Below are 20,379 nucleotides of genomic sequence, written 5' to 3'. Positions count from 1 at the left end.
AGCAGACCCGCCTTTTGAGTGGGGCTTCCATTGCAGGGGCCAGGCCTTCACTGGAAGAGTGTTTAGAACCATGTGCCCCAGAGAGGATTCAATTCCAAGCTCTAGGAAGTTTTTCTAAATAAATACCCTGAAGAGCCAACCTTGAAAAAATCCTCCAGGTAACATGTAATAATAGCAACAGGCCGGCCAGGCATGGTGGCTCATGCCTGTAATCCCAGCACTTTGGGAGGCCAAGGCAGGAGGACTGCTTGAGCCTGGGAGTTGGAGACCAGCCTGGGCAACAAAGCAAAACCCCATCTCTACGAAAAAAATACAAAAATTAGCCAGGTGTGGCAGCATATACCTGTAGTCCCAGCTGCTTGGGATCAACTGAGCCAGGGAGATTCAGGCTGCAGTGAGCCATGATTGCAACACTGCACTCCAGCCTGGGTGACAAAGCAAGACCCTGTCCCAAAAAAAAAAAAAAAGGCAATAGGCCACAACTCCAGGGCCTTCTAGACGGGCACTTAGAAATCTTTTGTGTATGACCCACTTGTTTCACAGAGAGACAGAGAGAGTGAGAGCCTCCCCTGAGGTCACACAGCAAGTCAGTGGTAGGCTTTTCTCCTGGCTTCATCTATCGTCCCATCTGACCTTGTCTTTCATCCTCAGACCATCTTCTACTTTACAGAGTGTGCTCATTGACCTCCCCTTCAGTGAGTCCCTCAGAAACCCTGGAGTCAGGAAAGACAGGGTTTGTCATTGTTTTCTTTAAAAACCCAGGAAGCTGCTGCTCAAAGGGGTTTCGTGCATTCCTCAACATCACACAGCAAGTAAGAAGTAAAGTGGCTTGGCTGCTCTTTCCCCTCCACCAGACCACCCCCTCCTGTTCACCTCCACTGGAAATGTCTTCATCCGTTAGCAAGCCCTGCAGGACTAACTTCCATTGCAGGCATCATTTCAATACCCCTGTCCTTTCAGGAAGCCTCTTCAAGTTCTCCAAGCCCCCTCTAAACTGCAACCACTCAAACCAGTCACCTTGCACTCTGACAGGAGTAAAGGAAGAGGCAGAACTAAAGGGGCCATGTCATGCTCCTTCTACAATGACTCTGGATGTTAGGTCTTTGCCGGGTGACTGGGAGCCAACCTTGTGTGGCTCCACTTACCACCCACACTCCACTCGCCGCCTCTGGATTAAGGTGTCCGTATCACAAAGGAAAGAAATGGACATTTCCAAGTAACTTCTATGTGGGCTTTCAGAAGAATGAAACTTACTCTGGGCACCTTGAGTGGGTGATAATGATATGCAGATTTTAACATGACAGAAGGGAGAACTTCCAAACAATCCAACAATACAAGGGGCTGCCACAAGAGGAAATGAGTTGGCTGCCATGGCAGCTGTTTAAGCTGAGGCTGCTGTGGACTATAACTAATTGGGATATTGTAGAGCCATCCTTCTTAAACTTTAATGTATATATACATATCACTTGGGATCCTGTTAAAATGTAGACTCTGACTTGATACACCTGGACTGTTTTGGGAAATTCTGCATTTCTACTTGGTAGTACTGACGCTGCTGGTTCACAGACCAACTTTAGGCAGCAAGGGTGCAGAGGACCTCAACTGCCCTACACTGAGATTCTTTGGCTACAGTATGCCAAGACCGGTGGTTCTCATAAAAAATAAAATATTTCCAAATTCCAGCTGGTGGCCTCATGACCTCAGGTCAAATGCAGTACAAAAAAAAAAAGAGAGGATATAGACAATCTCTTGGCAAGATCTCCATAGCTTACAGAAACCTAGCATCCTTCCACTCAACTTCATTCATCCCAAAGGAGTGACTGGAATCAATTATCTGGCAAACAATTTGGTGCTGAAAAGAGGATCAGTGAATCAAATACAGTAAAAAGAACCTGATATTTTACAAGGATATATAGGTCCATTACATACCTGACTTTTGTATGTAACGCTCTGACTTGAGGAGTGCAGAATAAGGAATTTAAGGAATTTAAGGCTCAGAGGAATTCCATCCCAGGCACTACTTTTTTTTTTTTTTTTGAGACAGAGTTTCATTCTGTCACCCAGGTGCAATCTGAGCTCACTGCAACCTCCGTTTCCCAGGTTCAAGCAATTCTCCTGCCTCAGCCTCCCAAGTAGCTGGGATCACAGGCGTGGGCCACTACATTCAGCTAATTTTTTTGTATTCTTAGTAGAGATGGGGTTTCACCATGTTGGTCAGGCTGGTCTCGAACTCCTGACCTCAAATGATCCACCCACCTCGGCCTCCCAAAGTGCTGGGATTACAGGCGTTGAGTCACTGTGCCCGGCCCCACTTCTATACTCTTGTCCTTTTGGGAAGAGTCTTTGAGTTCTCTAAACCCCTTCTAAACTACAATCACTCAAACAAGTCACCTCAGACTCTGACAGAAGTAAAGGAAGGGACAAAATGAAAGGGGCCATTTCCTGCTTCTTCTACAATGTCTCAGGACGTTAGGCCTTTGCCAGGTGGCTGGGACCTGACCTTGTGAGGTTTGCACAAGGTAGTGTGAGAGCTGAGCCCTTTGACTTCTAATCTCCATATACCACCTGCCACCTCCCTCTTGGATCATGATTAGATTGCTTGTGTAACTATGATAGCAATACCCAATTTCTGCCTTGTCTGAAAACAGGCACTACCTATCATTTCTCTTCTTGAATACTTTTTACTCTAGGTGTTCAAAGACATATCCTTATATAAAAGGTACAGTGTATGGCAATAGCATCCAATCATTAATTGTGAACTATAGTACCGAAAGGGATATTGATGGCCCACCTTGTACCTTCCTTGGTCTCAGGCCATACCCCAAGCTAAGGATAATCATCATCATAGCTTTAACATCTGTATAGTACAAACTTAACCCCATTCCTGAGAGGTAGGAATGACTGAGTGCCTCACTTAGCGTTTGTTGAATAAATGAAGGAAGAAGTCAAGATAAACATTTATTCTATTAGCTAAGACTCAATTTCTCTCTGTTTAGATTTAAGTGAAATAGCTTACATAACTAAAATGTAAACCAGTTTTGTTTTTTTTTCAGGGGACGGAGACATGGCATGGGGGTAGACCCTCAGTGGAAATGGAAACCATCACTATCCATCACAAGAATCAGCCCTTCATTTTGAAGGCTGTTTATCCTCAGATTTTTTTTCCCCTCTAGGTATGTTTTCTTTTCCTGTCCCCATTTTCTAACCACTTTACAGCTTTGCATAGTGCTTCCTCTGGACCTGTCCTGTCCAAGATGGTAGCCAGTAGCCACAGGTGGCTGTTGGACACTTGAGATGTAGCAAGTATGAAGTGAAACGTGTTATGTGTAAAAATAGACACTGGATTTCAAAAACTTAGTACAGGCCGGGCACGGTGGCTCAAGCCTGTAATCCCAGCACTTTGGGAGGCCGAGATGGGAGGATCACGAGGTCAGGAGATCGAGACCATCCTGGCTAACATGGTGAAACCCCGTCTCTACTAAAAAAATACAAAAAAACAGGCCGGGCGAGGTGGCGGGCGCCTGTAGTCCCAGCTACTCGGGAGGCTGAGGCAGGAGAATGGCGTAAACCCGGGAGGCGGAGCTTGCAGTGAGCTGAGATCTGGCCACTGCACTCCAGCCTGGGAGACACAGTGAGACTCCGTCTCAAAAAAAAAAAAAAAAGGCCGGGCGCGGTGGCTCAAGCCTGTAATCCCAGCACTTTGGGAGGCCGAGACGGGCGGATCACGAGGTCAGGAGATCGAGACCATCCTGGCTAATACGGTGAAACCCTGTCTCTACTTAAAAAAAAGTACAAAAAACTAGCCGGGCGACGAGGCGGGCGCCTGTAGTCCCAGCGACTCGGGAGGCTGAGGCAGGAGAATGGCGTAAACCCGGGAGGCGGAGCTTGCAGTGAGCTGAGATCCGGCCACTGCACTCCAGCCTGGGTGGCAGAGCAAGACTCCGTCTCAAAAAAAAAAAAAAACAAAACAAAAAAAACTTAGTACAAAATAAAGAATGTAAAATCTCAGTAATAATTTTTAGATATATTGGGTTACAATCTATTATTAAAATTTCAGTTGTTCCATTTTACTGTGTCTACTAGAACATTTTATAGTCACACATGTGGCTCACATTATATTTCTACTAGACAATGCTGCTCTGAACCCTCCCCAGGTCCTCAGGGTCTGCCCTTATTTAAGCCTAAAAGAAGATACAAATTCTAACAAGGACTTCATTAGGGTTAAGAATAAAGGGAGTATATCTCATGCTAAGGACATTTCCGACTCTGGTGATGGCATTCTAGTTTTTCACGTGTTTACAAAAACAACCAGCCCAGCACATGCATACACACACACACACACACACACACACACTGCACTTCCCTCGTTTCCCCCATTAATAGTAAGCAGATAACAGTCCGTGATCTAGAAACTGCTTTCTTCTGTATTTGTACACAAGTTGCCTCTCCTGGCCTGGAGTGCTTGCTTCATTCTCCCCAATTGGGTGAACCTGCATGTGTCCTTGCTGTTGCCCTTCTACTTTCAGTTCACAGAAATCCCCCAGAAATCAGATCTTAGCCTCCCTGGAGCTGTTAATCCCTCTGGATCCACAGAACACCTGGCACTACTGCTGACTTACTAAGCATCCGCTTCCAGATTTGGGTGTGCGCCAAGGCCTTGTGGACCCGAATCAATTGCACACAGGCTACAGAACAGCAGGAAGTCCTGATGATGTGGACAGGACAGAGAAACTCAACTTCCCCCTGGCCCCAAATCCCCTCTAGAAACAGCGCGAGGCTCTGCTGCTCCCCTAATCTGCCCAAGTCTCACAGAGACGGCACTCCTCTAGTCGTCTCACGTCCCAAGTCTTCTCAGACCCCACCCCACCTTTCTCGTGACCTACCCTGACCTCCCAGTGGGACAGTGAGAAAATCCGGGTTCCAGGCCATGCTCTGTACTAACTGATTGTCTTGTGAACAAAATGCTTAATGTCTTAGGACTTCGAGTTCTAAAATACATAAGAGGATTGGACATAATTTACATAAATGCCCTTTTTGGCTTTAACGCTCCATGATTGCAATGTACCTGTCCTATGGGTTAAGAAGTAGGAGTGGGCAGGGGCTGAGCTGGCTTAAGGGAGGCAGCACTCTACTATTGCTTACTGAAGACTGGCAGGGGAAGGCTTTTTTTTTTTTTTTTGAGACGGAGTCTCGCTCTGCCGCCCAGGCTGGAGTGCAGTGGCCGGATCTCAGCTCACTGCAAGCCCCGCCTCCTGGGTTTACGCCATTCTCCTGCCTCAGCCTCCCAAGTAGCTGGGACTACAGGAGCCCGCCACGTCGCCCGGCTAGTGTTTTGTATTTTTTAGTAGAGACGGGGTTTCACCGTGTTAGCCAGGATGGTCTCGATCTCCTGACCTCGTGATCCGCCCGTCTCGGCCTCCCAAAGTGCTGGGATTACAGGCTTGAGCCACCGCGCCCGGCCAGGGGAAGGCTTTTGACTACAGCCTCCAGATATGGCTGGAGTGCTCACTTCTGGAAGTATCCCAAGTGATTGCCCCAGAATAGTCATAGAAGATTTGCACCTACTGGAACATCATGGGCAAACTCTTCCAAGGGAGTAGAAAGGCCCGAATGATTCAGTCTCCTGGGTTTGAGCTTCAGGAAATCACCAGAGCACCCTCAAAACAGCCTCTGACTCCACTGAGTTATCTTATTAAGTTTACTGAGAAAAAGATCACAGCTTAAATATAAAATGAATTACAAACAACTAGTTCAATTGCTTACCACCTAGATTTTATCTCCTTGCAAATCACTCAATAGACAACACATTAACTTTGTTGTAATTTGAATCTGATTACAACACTAAACTTACATGCTCAGTAAATATTCACCTAATGCTCAGCCTTCTCTTCACAGACTATTATACAGTCTTCTCTTTCTTTCACAAGACAGTTAGGGGATTAATGGCAGATACATATTCAAGTGTAAAGAAACCAAAGGCTTTCCAAGAATAGCTTATGCCTTTATACTGAAGGTAGAAGAAACTAATTTGGGGAGCACAAATTCCGAATTTTTTAAATTCTCGATTTGTGTAATCCAAAGCAAAATGATTTTCCCATTCTCTATTTTCTTCTCTTCCCCCCATCGCCCCCCGCCACCATTTTCTCTCTTAGGTGGAACAGGGTAAGGTGGATAAAGTAAACTACTTTTGTTTCATTTCCCTGGTACCTTGACATCACATAACAGGTTATTTACGATCCCATTACAGGCTCTGCGCTAGCTGCTTTCATCTCTATTATATTTCATTTAATTCTCATAGTAACTCAAGAAGGTGCTCAACATTGACCTCATTTTACAAATGAGAAAACGAAGACCTGCCATGTCTGAGTTGAGAATGTGAACAGTTAGTATTGGAACATCTGTCTCTCAGACTCCAGGTTCTGCACACTCCACCACACCCCAACCTTTGAGGTTTGTGCTCTGCCAGAGGAAGATATCAGAAGAGCTAGAGAGAGATGCTGACCAACAGGTCACCTTAATTTGTCCAGTACCCTGTGGCTGGCACTTTCTACTGACATGCTCCATTCTCCTAACACCTTCATAAGGGTAGACACTTTAGCTTTGGGTCTTAGTCCCTTATCTTCTTTTTTTTTTTCTGTTGTTCAGGTTAGACTGCAGTGGTGTGATCATGGCTCACTGTAGCCTTGACCTCCCAGACCCAAGCACTCTTCCCATCTCAGCTTCCCAAGTAGCTGGAATCACAGGCACTCGCCACCACTCCTGGCTAATGTTTTTTTTTTTTGTAGAGACGTAGTCTCCCTGTGCTGCTCAGGCTGGTCTTGAATTCCTGAGCTTAAGAGATCCTCCTATGTTGGCCTCCGAAAGTGTTGGGATTACAGGTGTGAGCCACCACACCCGGCCAGTTCCCTACCATTAGTGTTGAGAGAGTATCTGCTGCTTATTTTTGTAAGTACTGCAGCCAACGTCTCTCCCCATCCCGTAAGCTGTTAAATGCCCTCTATTTAGAGATTTCCCTTCTGAGTGAGTCAAAGGAAAATGTTTCCTATATTTACTTGAGTATCTTAACATTTAAATTTTCTTTTTTTCTTGCAGGTTACATCACAGCTTCCTCTTCTATTTCTGATTTCCATCCTCAAGGCAGGCCTATGCCTTTGTTCTTATCTTTCTGGGAACGAACTTAGTTTCCTTGTGTTGAGAAGTGTTCCCTCTGAAGTCACATCTTTCTGTCTTAAGTTGAGTCACTTTGCCTCCTTCTCCTTTCTCTAAGCCTATAGTTTGTTCTCATGCTTCTCAGACAGATGCTTTGAGGACACATAACTTTCCTGTATATTGAGATTTTATTTGATTAGCTTCCTTCCCTTTAGGAACCAAACTAACATCACAAAAGTTTTGTCACTTTCCTCAGGTCTTGGTTTTCTCATCTCATTGTAAAAGACTGGAGGCTCTTAACCTGCTGGTCTGTCACAGATGAACTTGGGTGTGGTCCTCTTGAAACGATGCAAAACTGTGTGTCACTCTCCTCCCCAAACTACTGGCCTAGAGTCCTCGGCTGATCTCAGATTCTCAAAGGTTCTTGATCTAGAAAAAGTTATCAGTTACTGGAGTAGATGGTCTCTAAATATTCTTTTTGATTAAAAAATTCTAGGAGGTACTCTCACACATTGTAAAAACTCTTAAAAACCAAGGCTGGATGTCAGTCAACAAATAGTGCTTCTGTCATGAAGAAACTCCATAAATATTTGATCATGGAAGTGATGGGATTTCTCAAGATGATCTTCCCTTTGCTTTTTCTTTTTTTTAGTGGAACAACCAGTTTGATCTGTAACTGACTGTGAACAATGAATTGAGATAACTCACTACCATCAGACCTGTCCCCCTTACTTTCTTTTCCTTTGTTTACTTTTGAAAAATTTTTTGAAGTAGAGTCTTGCTCTGTCACCCAGGCCGGAGTGCAGTGGCATGATCTCAGCTCACTGCAACCTCCACCTCCCGGGTTCAAGCAATTCTCATGCCTCAGCCTCCCGAGTAGCTTGGATTACAGATGTCTACCACCGCGCCTGGCTAATTTTTCTATTTTTAGTAGAGACATGGTTTCGCCATGTTGGCCAGGCTGGTCTTAAACTCCTGGCCTCAAGTGATCTGCCTGCCTCGGCCTCCCAAAGTGCTGGGATTACAGGCGTGAGACACTATGCCCGGCGTACCTTCTTGATTGTTCTAAATGTTGTTGGCCAAAATTGCGCCCAAGAAAATCCAAGAACTTCGGTGATAATTCTGAATGCTTGGGCATTTTGTATACACATTTTTCCTCCAATAAGTTGTTTCTCAAAAATTAAAAGGAAAAGCTTCTATTTTTCCATGGTGAAAGTCTGTAAATTGATTATAAACCCCTGACTTAAACTTTTGTATGTGTTCTTCTTTCTCATTTCAACTAAAATTCACGCAGGATTTTTACCTAATCAAAGGATATCAAAGCTAAAAGGAATGGCATTTTTCTTGTCTGAATCTTTTGTTTATGGACAGAGTAGCTGCCAGGAAAGAGAAGTGACTCAACCAAAGACACTTGGCAAACCAATGGCAGAGCTACAGCTAGAACTTGGAACCCTGACTCTCAATCCATTGCTCTTCCCACCCCTTCCTGATGTCCCTGAAGACCCTTGCATTCATTTCACTCACTCTCTTCTGCTGTTCAGAGAAAAAACACACCTAAAAACATGGGCAACTGACCCAGTGTAAACCAGTTTAGGAGTAAAAAATCAAACCATTTCACACAAAGCGTCCACACATTTGCAGAGTTGAGGGAGGTGGGCAGGTGACTGATTCAAAGGGTCACCGTGACTCCTGACATAAGTTCTGGTCCCAGCCCCTTCTCCAGAAATCCCCTTTTCTGTTTAGCTGTGGACACCAGAAGCCTCACCCAAACCAAGAATGCATCATTCTCCATGCATACTTTTCCTGGTCCTACCTCTGGGCCTTTGCTTGAGCTATTTGCCTTAAGTCCCACCTTCCTGTTGTTCACCTGTGAGAAAAACTCTTATTCTTTAAGGCTCAGATTAAATGTTACTTTTTTGAGGAGAGCAAAATCACCTGGTGACCATCCAGCAGGCCCCAGAGCCAAAAACTCCTTATCTGAGGAATTTAGAAGGGAGCAATGACCACCTGGTGACCATCAAACAGGCCAAATTCCTTATCTGGGAAAATTAGAAGTAATTAGACTTCCCTATCATTTAAAGCAGGCATCTGGTCCCAGATTTCTTTCCCTCCAAATTTATAAGTAACTAGAATTTCTACACATCTCTGGAATGGCATGCTGAAACTCATTGTGCAACCCTTGCTGACATTAAGGCACCAAAACATCTACAGATGTAATCATTTATGACCTATGTGGCCAGCATGGTCCAAATTGCCCTTAAGCTTCCGCCTTAAGGTCCATAAACACTCCTGAGGAAAATCCACCACAGTGTGCTCAGTCCTCTCTCACTGAGTGCCCTGCTGCACCCTTTTGCAGCATTATTTTTTTCTAATAAACTTTCCTTCTTCAAACCTGTACTGTTATCAGTCAATTTTTCTTACCAACACTCAAGTCAACCAACTCCTCATGCTGGGGCTCTGACACACTGCCCAGCATTTTTTTTCCTGAGGTTTCCAGACAACCACCTTCCTCCCTGGTTATTATTTCTCCCCATCTTGATTTTCCAGGGGGTGTAGTTTGTGACTCTCTTTCCTTATTTGCATTATAATTATTTGGGAACAGGTCTTACTACCCTGGTAGAGATCCTAAACTCCTTTAGTTGGGGTCAGTCATTGTTTGTCTTTTTTCCTTCCTTCCTTCCTTCCTTCCTTCCTTCTTCCTTCCTTCCTTCTTCCTTCCTTCCTTCCTTCCTTCCTTCTTCCCTCCCTCCTTCCTTCTTTCTTTCTTCTTTTTTTTTTTTGAGACGGGGTCTTGCTCTGTCACCCAGGCTGGAGTGCAGTGGCCCTATCTCTGCTCACTGCAATCTCTGCTTCCTGAGTTCAAGTGATTCTCCCACCTCAGCCTACCAAGTAGCTGGGATTACAGGCAGGCACCACCATGCCCAGCTGATTTTTTTTATTTTTTAGAAGAGATTTTTGTATTTTTAGAAGAGATGGGATTTCCCTATGCTGGCTGGTCTCCAACTCCTGACCTCAAGTGATCCACCTGCCTCAGGCTCCTGAAGTGCTGGGATTACAGGTGTAAGCCACCATGTCCGGCTTGCCTTTTCTTTCATTCAACAAATATTCACTGAGTGCCTTCCATACATCAGGTATCATGGTCTTGCCCTTGGAGCAGTGATACTTTATGGGAACACAGGGAAGCAAAGGAGGCTGAGAGAGGCTCACTCACTCACTCACTCACTCACTCAGATCATTTGCAGGGGCTGTGGCAGCACAAAGTCAGAGCACTGAATCCACTCATGCAGGGGTGGGGGAGGCTGTCAAGAAAGGTGTTAAAGGAAATCAGAATATTTTACTCCAAAATATATTTTTTGACATATTTTGGGATGGCTGTCAGAGAGCCAGCAAAAACAGATAGCTGTGCAAAGCTGTCTTTTGTGCAGGACATTTGTATTTATAGAGAAAAATCTGCATTGATGCAGCCAGGTTTTCTCTGAGGCTTTCCCTTGTCTAGATCTAGAAAAAATTAACTGACAGTCTGACACCTTTAAAGGCCTAAAAGAAACATTTACCATCTATTCTCTCTGAGGCTGCTACCTGTGAGCTTCCATCTAAACAACAAGACCCCCTTTGCTAGCCAAGCCTTACTTTTCTCCCTCCCATAACGTGTCTTGCTGCTTAAAATCTGATTTACCACCATAACCTGTCTTTGGCCATCCTCTGAGCCCCCATTCTTCTGTAACCTCAAGATGGTATAAGCTTCTGCACCCCATTGGGGGGTTGGGTCTTCATTCTGAAGGCTCCCGTGTCACATAAAACTGTATGCCTTTTCTCCTATTAATTTGCTTCTTGGCCAGGTGTGGTGGCTCATGCCTGTAATCCAAGGAGGCCGAGGCAGGAGGATCACTTGAGGTCAGGAGTCTGAGGCCAGCCTGGCCAACATGGTGAAACCCCGTCTCTACCAAACAAAACAAAAATTACCTGGGCACGGTGGCATGTGCCTGTAGTCCCAGCTACTCGAGAAGGCTGAGGTAGAAGGAGTTTTGAACCCGGGGGCAGAGGTTGCAATGAGATTGTGCCACTGCACTGCAGCCTGGATGACAGAGTGAAACCCTGCCTCAAAAAAAAGAAAAGAAAGAAAAGAAAAAAAATTTTTTGTTTTTTGTCAGTAATTTTTAGGGAAACTTCAAAGGACAAAAGGGAAACTTTCCCTTGGCCCCAACAACTTCCTAGAAGTTACATCTAAATGGAAGCCCTGATGCTGTTCACCCTTCTCTATCTCTTGCAGCAAACTGCCTGAAATATCCTAAATGCTTCAAAGAGTACATGATCATAACATTTCAGAATATCTTTTCATTTAAGGTTCTCTGGTAAAATTCCCTCTCATTATTGGTCAGATTGTCAACCTACCTCCCCAACACCTATAATAAAAGTGAACTTTTGTTTCAGCTCTTTAGTTCAGCAAGGATCATAATGGCTGACAGTTCTCTTGACACACAAACTGGTCTGGAATGCATTTTTCCAAATAAGCAACAGCCTGTGGTCAAGTCATTCTGATAGGGCTGCCAGAAAACAGTTGTCATATAAGTCCTTTCCATTTTTAGCATGTCTGTCACCCAAAGGGGGCCCAAGACACACGAGCCTCTTCTGAGCCTCTTCTGAAGGACCCCGTTTCCAGAGTTATCAGCTCCTGCTCCAGCCACAGGAGGGGAAAGTGAGGCGGCTAAAGGGGAGGTGTGGGCGCAGTCCTTTTCACACAAATGCCAGCTCTCAAGGGGGAGCGAGCCCCAGGCCACAGCCTGGGCACACCCATGGAAAAGGGGCTTGTGCCAGGAGGGCAGAAGGAAGGGAGGGGACAGGAAGTGGTACACTTGGGGTCTGGAGGCCCACCAAGAAAGGAACACCAAGTTTCAACAAGCCTGACTTTCCAATCAACATCATCTTCATTGTTGCCAGCTACTCCACTCCTATCCTGCCTTAGGAAGCAGGAAGCGTATACCCCTAACCTTACTCGGAGATCCGGCACCATGCGCACTTCCTATACACACAGGATCTTGGAATTGGGCCGGGATGATGACTCAACACTGACAATAAGGATGTCCCCGGGTGCCTTGGGTTGACTTAGAACGTTTATAGAATTGTTCCTGTGTCAGAGACATTTAATTCTTTTCAACTAGCCACTTTACCACCTCTTCTATTTTTTCCTCAACCTGTTCCGGGGCCAGGCAAAGCCTTTGCCAGGTATTGCTGCTTTCCTACGGCCTCACACAGCAGCAGGAGATCCCACATATGGAGCCTTGGCACGTGCCAAGCACTAACTTCCATTAATTACCTCATTGAATCCTTGCCCTACAAGGGATGGACTGCTTCCACTCCTACTTTGCAAGTGAGAGGTTAAGTGGCTTTCTGGCAAAAGACTAAGCCTGATTTCTTATAAACTACCCCATGCTGGCTCACCCTCAGTGATCCCTACTCCTGATGGGCTGGCCACATGTGCTTGGCTGGAGCTGGAAGTCTGGCCTAGTGTGTCTCAAGCCTCTGTGCTCCTGTGTCCCCCAAGCATGCCTCTATTATTGTCCTGGTGGTATTGCTATGTTTGTAGGCTCCTCCTTGTTTTGAGGAGCCTTGAACTTAGGGTCCTCAAGAGGAGAGACAAATGACCCTTATATTCTGCCCAGAGGCTGGTACCTGCAGGCCTTATTCATAGACGGAATAACTACAGCCTCAAAGGGAAACTGAGTTTGCAAGCCTAAGGGTTAAGCACTATTTACTGTGGACATCATACATACTAGATACTTAATAAATGGCTTGCAGACATCTTCAGGAACTCAATCTGGGTCTAATGAGGTTCTAAGAATATTCTCAGTTCTAGAAGCAGTTCTAGATCACCCAAGATGGTGGCTCTATAGCTTCCATTTATAAAGTGCTGACCATGTTCCCAGGATCATAAGCCCTTGTACTCAACCACTCTTTGACACAGGTGCTATCACCTCCATTTTACAGATGAGGAAACTGAGTCTCAGAGAGGGGAAGTAACTCCCAAGTCACTAGACAGTAAGAGGTGGAGCTGGCATTCAAACCTGGTTGCTTCAGAGGAGTTGCCTAAAGTCTCTGACTTTAGCAGTAGTAAACAGCATAGCCAAAATCAGAATTGTGATTTGTTGAGTTGCTAAGTTCATTTCTCCAAAAAAATTTTCAGGTTTCAAAACACCCTAAGGCTACCTTTGCCCAAATGCTGCACTATTTGTAGCTGACCCAGAGAGAAGATGGGACACTCACCCAAAAACCTGGCATGCCTACTCGAGGATACCCCATGTCAGTCAGGGCCCCAGGAGACCTGCATTCTCCTCTCCAGAACCAAAACACCTTTGTTGCGTGGCAAACAAAGGCCCCGCGCTCCCACACAAACACGAGACAGGACAAAGACCTGACAGAACCGAGCACTAGCAGAGCACCATGGGTTATGGAAACAAAGTGCATCTTACATAAAAGCAAACCACACCACCACACCAAAGCCTGGTGTTCTCAGCTGTGTTAGTTAAAGCAAACCGAGGGTCATCTCCAAGGCATACATGGGACGTGAGGAAGGTCTGCCTTCTCAGAGGGCCTTGCAGCAGGCCAGGAGGCATTCAAAGTAGAGATAACTTCGGAATGACTTCAAGTGGTCAGATATAGCCTGTCCTTTCCCTCCAACTGTATCCAGCCCTGGCACCTGAATTCATGTCCCCCATTCCCTCCGGGGCCATCTCTTTGCTCCCGAGGCAAGCAAATGGTCTCACCAGCATTCACTTGGCCTCCGTAGATGGACCGGGGCGAGACGTGCAGCCCACCCTGCCAAGTGAGACGCCAAGTGCACACGCGGCATGCTGCAGTCCTACCTGGCTCCCACCTCTCCGAGCAGCTTTCCTCCCCGCCTGCTCGCCACCTCTATGCCGCTCTGTCTGCTCAGCCTCACTTCCTGGAAAAGCGCTACCCAGGGGCTTGCCAGGCCGGCTCTCCTCAGGGGTGTTGAGATCTGAGAGTCTGTGTTCAGTACTCAGGCACCTGACCACGTCTGAAGGCTTCAAGCAGCTCTTCTTAGAGATCTCGGGTCCGCCAGGGCCTCTCTGGCCTGCCTCCCTCTCTGCTTTCCTCTCATATTGTCCACTCTCTTCACGCCATGGCTGCCTCTTGCTCTGGCTGCTAAAGGCATCACTAAGCTGGGAGATGACACTATCAGAGCTCCCCAGTGGCAGCTGCGAGAAGCTATCTTGGTGGATGCCTGAAGATGGCGTGTGGACACCACCGTCTCCATTCATGTGAACGGAGGCCTGGGAAGCGGGTGCTAGGGCATAGGTTTTGTGTGGGGAAGGTAGGGCCAGTGGAGAAGCTACTGACCGTGGGGTGGGACGATCTGACCAACTCAAATGGGGGAGGCTGAGAGACAGGGAAGGACTGGCCCTTGGTGACAAGGCGAGGTGGTCAGTGTTATAGACAGAAGCCTCTGGCAGAGGAGGCAAGGGTGGGGTCAGGGCCAGAGAACGCCTGCCTGGGACCCCCACAGTCAGCGAGATCCACTCAGAGGTGACGGCGTGCATCTCGGGGGACAGGGCTCGGCGGGAGTGGGGCAGAGATGAGGGTGCTGGCGTGATGAGCTTGCTGTGACTGGAAAACTTAAAAAGAAGAGAGAGGAAAACAAAAGAAAGAAGCAAAAGGTACAAGTGTCAGCATAAAGGAAAAAGAAGGAAAATAATCACAAGGGGTATATAAAGAGGAATGAAATGGAGAAGATGAGCAAGGACACTCTGGTGTCCAAAAACGAAATCCTTGGGTTACATCTGAGGAGAAACCAGGATGGGTGAGTGTGCGTGTGAGCATGTGCGAACGTGAGCCTGATGTGTGCAGGCAGTGGGTGGAGGAAGCAGCCAGAGGTGTGGAGATGGAGAGAGGTTCCCGTCAGAGTAGTGACGGATGAGGCCGGCCTGCTTTGCAGAATTGGATTTTCAAAGGGACCCACTGGAAGCTCCCTATCCCAGCCCCCCAGCCCCTGTGCATCCAGATCCCTGACCTGGAACCATGGGGAAAGGTGGCCCCGCACTGCCATGGCCCTTCCCTGAGGTTTTATTTTCTCTGGGAGCTCAGCAGAGTCTTCCAGAGAGGAGTATGAGTAGTGTACTCATTTTGTTTTACAATCACTCTTGGCTACAGTCAAGTGAAAAATGTAGCCGAGTTCTCTGCATCCTTACAAAGCAGAATGTCCCGCCCCAGTCACACACGCTGTCCTATAAGACAACAGGATGCGGCTGTCACTGTGCAGGAAGCCCTGGGTCAGCCTGTGTAATGCTTTCTGCCAAGAACCCTCTCCTGGAGTCAGTGATGAGCAGGTGTCAGAGGAGGAAACAATTAGGGGACCAGACAAGAGGCACCGTCTCAGGCTCAACCTGGGCCCCCAGGCCCTACTCTTGCTCCTCTGCCAACCTCCTCACAATGTATCCGGTGGTTTGGCTGGACTTTTTCACAGGATGTCACCCCCACCGTATCACCCTGAACTCGAGGTTCTGACATTTTCTTGGCTTTGGGAACGTGGGGATCAGTTTGGAATAGTTTATATTTCTAAACAAGTTTATTCATAATTAATGTTTGGGAAAGCCAACATCTTACTATGCCTATAAACCTACATCCTTTCAGCCCACTGAGACTGAGATGCTGTAAGTTACTTGTTCCAGTCACCTGGTTCCAGTGAATGCAAAGAATACTTTGGATCTGGTCTACGTGGCTGACGAGAAGAAGGTGTAAGTCTCTCTTTCAGCCTTTGTCTTCTGCAGGCCAACTTTGGCCAAGATGACTGAGGACCACATTTGGACCATGGGATTTATGACACAGTGGTGGTCCCCACACCAACAGCTTCACCCAGGAGGGACCAGCTGATAAAGGCTCTTGTTTCTCTTTCCCTAGTCACCTTATTCCCAGAGCAATTATCTGACTCTTCCTTTTCCCCTGAGATAATAATATGTCTTCAACCAAGCACTGGAAAAGGCCATTTGTATGCATGAAGACAAAGTCCAGTGTACAGTCTGCTTTCCTGCAGTTTTTGGTTTTTTTTTGTTTTTTTTTTTGAGACAGAGTCTCACTCTGTCGCCCAGGCTGGAGTGCAGTGGTGTGATCTCAGCTCACTGCAAGCTCCGCCTCCCGGGTTCAAGCCATTCTCCTGCCTCAGCCTCCCGAGTAGCTGGGACTACAGGTGCCTGCCATCTTTTTTTGATTCTTGAATTTTTAGTAGAGACAGGGTTTCACCATGTTGGCCAGGCTGATCTCCACCTCAGCCTCCCAAAGTGCTGGGATTACAGGCGTGAACCACCACACCCGGCCTCCTGCAGACAGTTTTTAATTGCAGTGCTCAAAAACCTCCCCAGAGAGGCTGTGTGCCAACAGCACTGTTGACTAAGAAAACTCACATGCTGAGTATGAAAACCAGTGACGAGAAGCTTAGATACCTGAGGACTTGCAGTGGCACTGCGACTTGGGGAGGCGGAGAAAGGCAGGTCCATGTAATCCACAGGGTTTTTCACCAGTGGCCGCTTGATCACATCCACATAGGTGATGGGGAAGATGCCTTGTCGGGATGTCCCCGGGATCCTCCCTTCGTACCAGTTCTCATCTACCTGCCGCAGCAGTGTTATCCTCTCACCCTGGAAGACACAGCAAAGAGAGGGTCCTTGTCCTAGCATGCCTCTGCATGCCTGGGGCCTCTGCCTGCATGCTTCCATGTCCTGCACTGTTTACCACATTCTTAGCTCAGGAAAACATTCCCTGCTGAACCTGGAATTACCACCACTGGGATGAGGATGCTAATGGCAGAGAGCTACCTTGATGCTGGGAAATTTAGCTTGGTTCTTTAAGTATTTTAGTAAAGGAGAACATCAGATCTGTGCCCCTAAGCCAGGGAACAAATGTAGTGCTTTTGACTCATTTAATGTGAAACAGATATCCAATCTTCATCTCTCAGGCAAAGATTTTGAGGGGTTTCTCTTTTTCTTTCTTTTGTAGCATTATAAATACTTATAATGTATCATGATTGAAAAATCAGAACACAAACATAAAGCAGAAAACAATCACCACCCATCACATAGTCATTTGGGGATAAACACTATTAATATTTGGCATATGGACTTCCCAGATTTACTTCTACACATGTCAATTAAACCTCACATATTTTTTCTTATAAAAATTGAGTATGAACTGTATTTCCATACTTTTCCAACTTGCTTTTTAAAAAATACTTAATAGTACATAGTAAACCTCCTTCTTTATCAAAAATTGAATTCTAGGTTTTTAATGGCATTGCACAGCTTAATTGACCACTGCAGGGTATTCTGTTGTACACACATATAATGATTTAATTACTGATCTCCTGCTGTAGGGCAAATTGGGTTGCTTCCAGTATTATATAAGATGGCTCATCTTTTTCTAACCCATGTGCTCACTTCCCTCAATCCTCAATAAAATCAGTAACTTTGTAACTTTAGCAAGCCAGAGAATTTTGCCATGTAGAGTGTTTGGATTCTGGAAAGAAGAACTTCTCTGCATAGTGTAATTGTGTCTGAATAAGCATGACGGTGATGATAATAATACTGGCATCTCCTGTTTACTAAGCACAAACCAGATACCATGTGTCATGCTGGAGACTTCACATAAGCTGTTTCACCTAAGTCTCTTACAACCACCTAGGGGAGAGCCATCTATCTTCATTTTTTTCTATAAGAAAATGGTGGCTTGGAAAAAGTATTTAACTCCCACATTCTGCATGGCTGGTTTGTGCCTTTTGGGTTCAAAGCTTTTCAAACTTCTCCTGGTATCAATGCACCTGTTTTTTCCACTAGGTCACACCAATATATTGTAAAACCCAGTCCCCAACACAGTGCATTATCACATCACTAGTTGGTAAGTGTTGGTTGAAAACAGCTTATAAAAGATGTCTAAGACTCCAGAAATGCTATCTTTAATCAGTGAGCTCAATACAGTTAAACCCTGACATTAGCCTAGGGTTTATTTTAAAAATACCTTACCTCAGAAAATTCTCCAATTGCCCTTAATGCAATTCTTTTTTTTTTTTTTTCTTCAATAGAGACGGGGTCTTGCTATGTTGCTTAAGCTGGTCTTGAACCCCTGGCCTTAAGTGAGCCTCCTGTCTTGGTTTCCCAAAGTGCTGGGATTACAGGCCTTAATGCAATTCTTTTTTTTTTTTTGAGATAGAGTCTCACCCTATTGCCCAGGTTGGAGTGCAGTGGAGTGATCTCAGTTCACTGCAACCTCTGTCTCCCAGGTTCAAATGATTCTCCTGCCTCAGCCTCCTGAGTAGCTGGGATTACAGGAACCCACTACCATGTCCAGCTAATTTTTGTATTTTTAGTAGAGACGGGGTTTCACCATGTTGGCCAGGCTAGTCTCAAACTGCCTCAAGTGATCTAACCACCTCAGCCTCCCAAAGTGCTGGGATTACAGACGTGAGCCACAGTGCCCAGCCCTTAATGCAATTATTGATTGGCATACTTCTCTTAAGGGTACAGACAGCACCCCCAGACTGGGATGTGATAGCAACAACACACTTCCCCACATAGCTGCGCCATCCAAGAGAGCCCCAAAGCAAGGCATGAGAAGGGCAGCTTACCTTTCTGAAGGACATTTCTACCTGTGTATCACCATTAAAGTTAAACTTAGCAATAGCTTCTCCATATTCCAAAACCTGCACTGGTGTCAACTTTTTGGGCTGAGCCTTCTCAGCAGGAGGAAGAAGCTGAGAAAGGGAAACAGGTAAAAGAGAACAAGGGAAGAGAAGAAAGCAGGGAAACGAGGAAAAGGAGGAAACAAAACATAAGCATTTAGTAAATATATGGTGCCTTGGGCACGGTCAGGCTTTTCCTTAGAAAGAAAAGGGCTGCGGTACCTCAATATAGGTGCGTGGGAAGATTCCCACCCGGCCGTGGTGTTCTCCTTCATACCAGTTCTGATCAATTTGCTTATAAATGTAAACAATATCTCCCTTCTGCAGAGGAAGCTCCCTGTCAACAGAGGGTCAACGGCATTTTAGCAAATGTTTCAATATGTGTAAGATTAAGACACTTCAGTTTTGTAGCAAAAGAAGACTTTTAAGTGGGGTCAAAGGGTACAAATTCCAGAGAGGGGACTCCATATTTGGAAGTAAGAACCCCACTATTCAGGAAATTACATCACATTTGGCATTTTTCCAGTCTTTTGCAGGATGGATGTTAACATTCAAATTGACTAGCCCTTGAAAGTACTCAGAGGCCTTATTAATTTGTTGTGGTTTTCTAAATGCATTTTTTGTGAATGCTGTCTTATGCTCAGAATATTTACGCAACACACAGCAATGCACTCAGCTGCCTTAACTGATTTTTCTTCATTTGTTAAACGAAGAAAAGCGTCTCCTTCTGGATACCTTCACTATCCTCTTCTATGCCCTAAGGCAGGACATGCCTTCATTGCTTTAAACTGCCCTCAAATTATTTGTGATATATTGACATCCTTCTATCATTCCATCAATTTCACCATTTGTCCACCCATCCATTTTACCATCCGTCTTTGTATCATCATGCAGTAGAAAGGTTCTGAAGTTAGGCAGATCTGGTCCAAAACCCAGTTCTGAAATTTAGTAGCTCTGGGACCATGGACACAATACTTAATCTGAGACACTGTTTCTTTAGCTGAACTTGGAGCTAACTCAGAGTTGCTGGAGAATGCTTCAACAAACTAAAAACAAACAGCTAGGATGGTGCCTGTTGTACAGGTAGGTAACACTCAATAAATGTTAATTCCATTACTTTTTTTCATGAGACAGGGTCTCATTCTGCTGCCCAGGCTGGAGTGCAAGTGGCATGATCACGGCTCATTGCAGCCTGAACCTCCTGGGCACAAGTGATCCTCCTACTTCAGCCTCCTGAGTAGCTGGGACTACAGGCATGCACCACCATGCCTGGCCAATTGTTACATATATATTTTTGTAGAGATGGGGTTTTGCCATGTTGCCCTGGCTGGTCTTGAACTCCTGGGCTCAAGTGATCCTCCTGCCTCAGTCTCCCCCAAAATGCTGAGATTACAGGCATGTAGTCACCGTGCCCGGCCTAATTCCTTTGCTTTTTAACATGGAAAAGTGATGTTGGAAAGAAAAGCAGATTTTCCTTCAAATGCTCTTTGTGCCCCTTTGCAACTTTTCCATATCCATTCCTTTGTTTGCCTTAATAATGATGATAT

The 20,379-nt window shown here is 45.8% G+C and overlaps 1 protein-coding gene across 50 annotated transcripts in view; it reads right to left on the bottom strand.

Moving 5' to 3' along the window:
* Positions 1–20,379, bottom strand: part of SORBS1 (sorbin and SH3 domain containing 1) — a 255,754-nt gene that overhangs the window by 13,018 nt on the left and 222,357 nt on the right. For 29 of the 50 annotated variants that reach the window (XM_033187841.1, XM_033187861.1, XM_033187899.1 and 26 more), the window contains 4 exons: positions 19,055–19,169; positions 18,779–18,904; positions 16,605–16,799; positions 14,010–14,783 (listed from right to left, as the gene is read on the bottom strand). In XM_033187841.1, the coding sequence (XP_033043732.1) occupies positions 14,010–14,783; positions 16,605–16,799; positions 18,779–18,904; positions 19,055–19,169 (1,210 nt within the window). The remainder of the gene's footprint in view (positions 1–14,009; positions 14,784–16,604; positions 16,800–18,778; positions 18,905–19,054; positions 19,170–20,379) is intronic. The other 21 variants (XM_033187955.1, XM_033187984.1, XM_033188079.1 and 18 more) reach the window with 1 other exon arrangement.

Source organism: Trachypithecus francoisi, unplaced genomic scaffold, assembly GCF_009764315.1.
Source record: "Trachypithecus francoisi isolate TF-2019V2 unplaced genomic scaffold, Tfra_2.0 Contig01579, whole genome shotgun sequence".
NCBI lineage: Eukaryota > Metazoa > Chordata > Mammalia > Primates > Cercopithecidae > Trachypithecus > Trachypithecus francoisi.
Note: the sequence above shows the minus strand (reverse complement) of the source record. Positions and strands in the feature narration are given on the sequence as shown.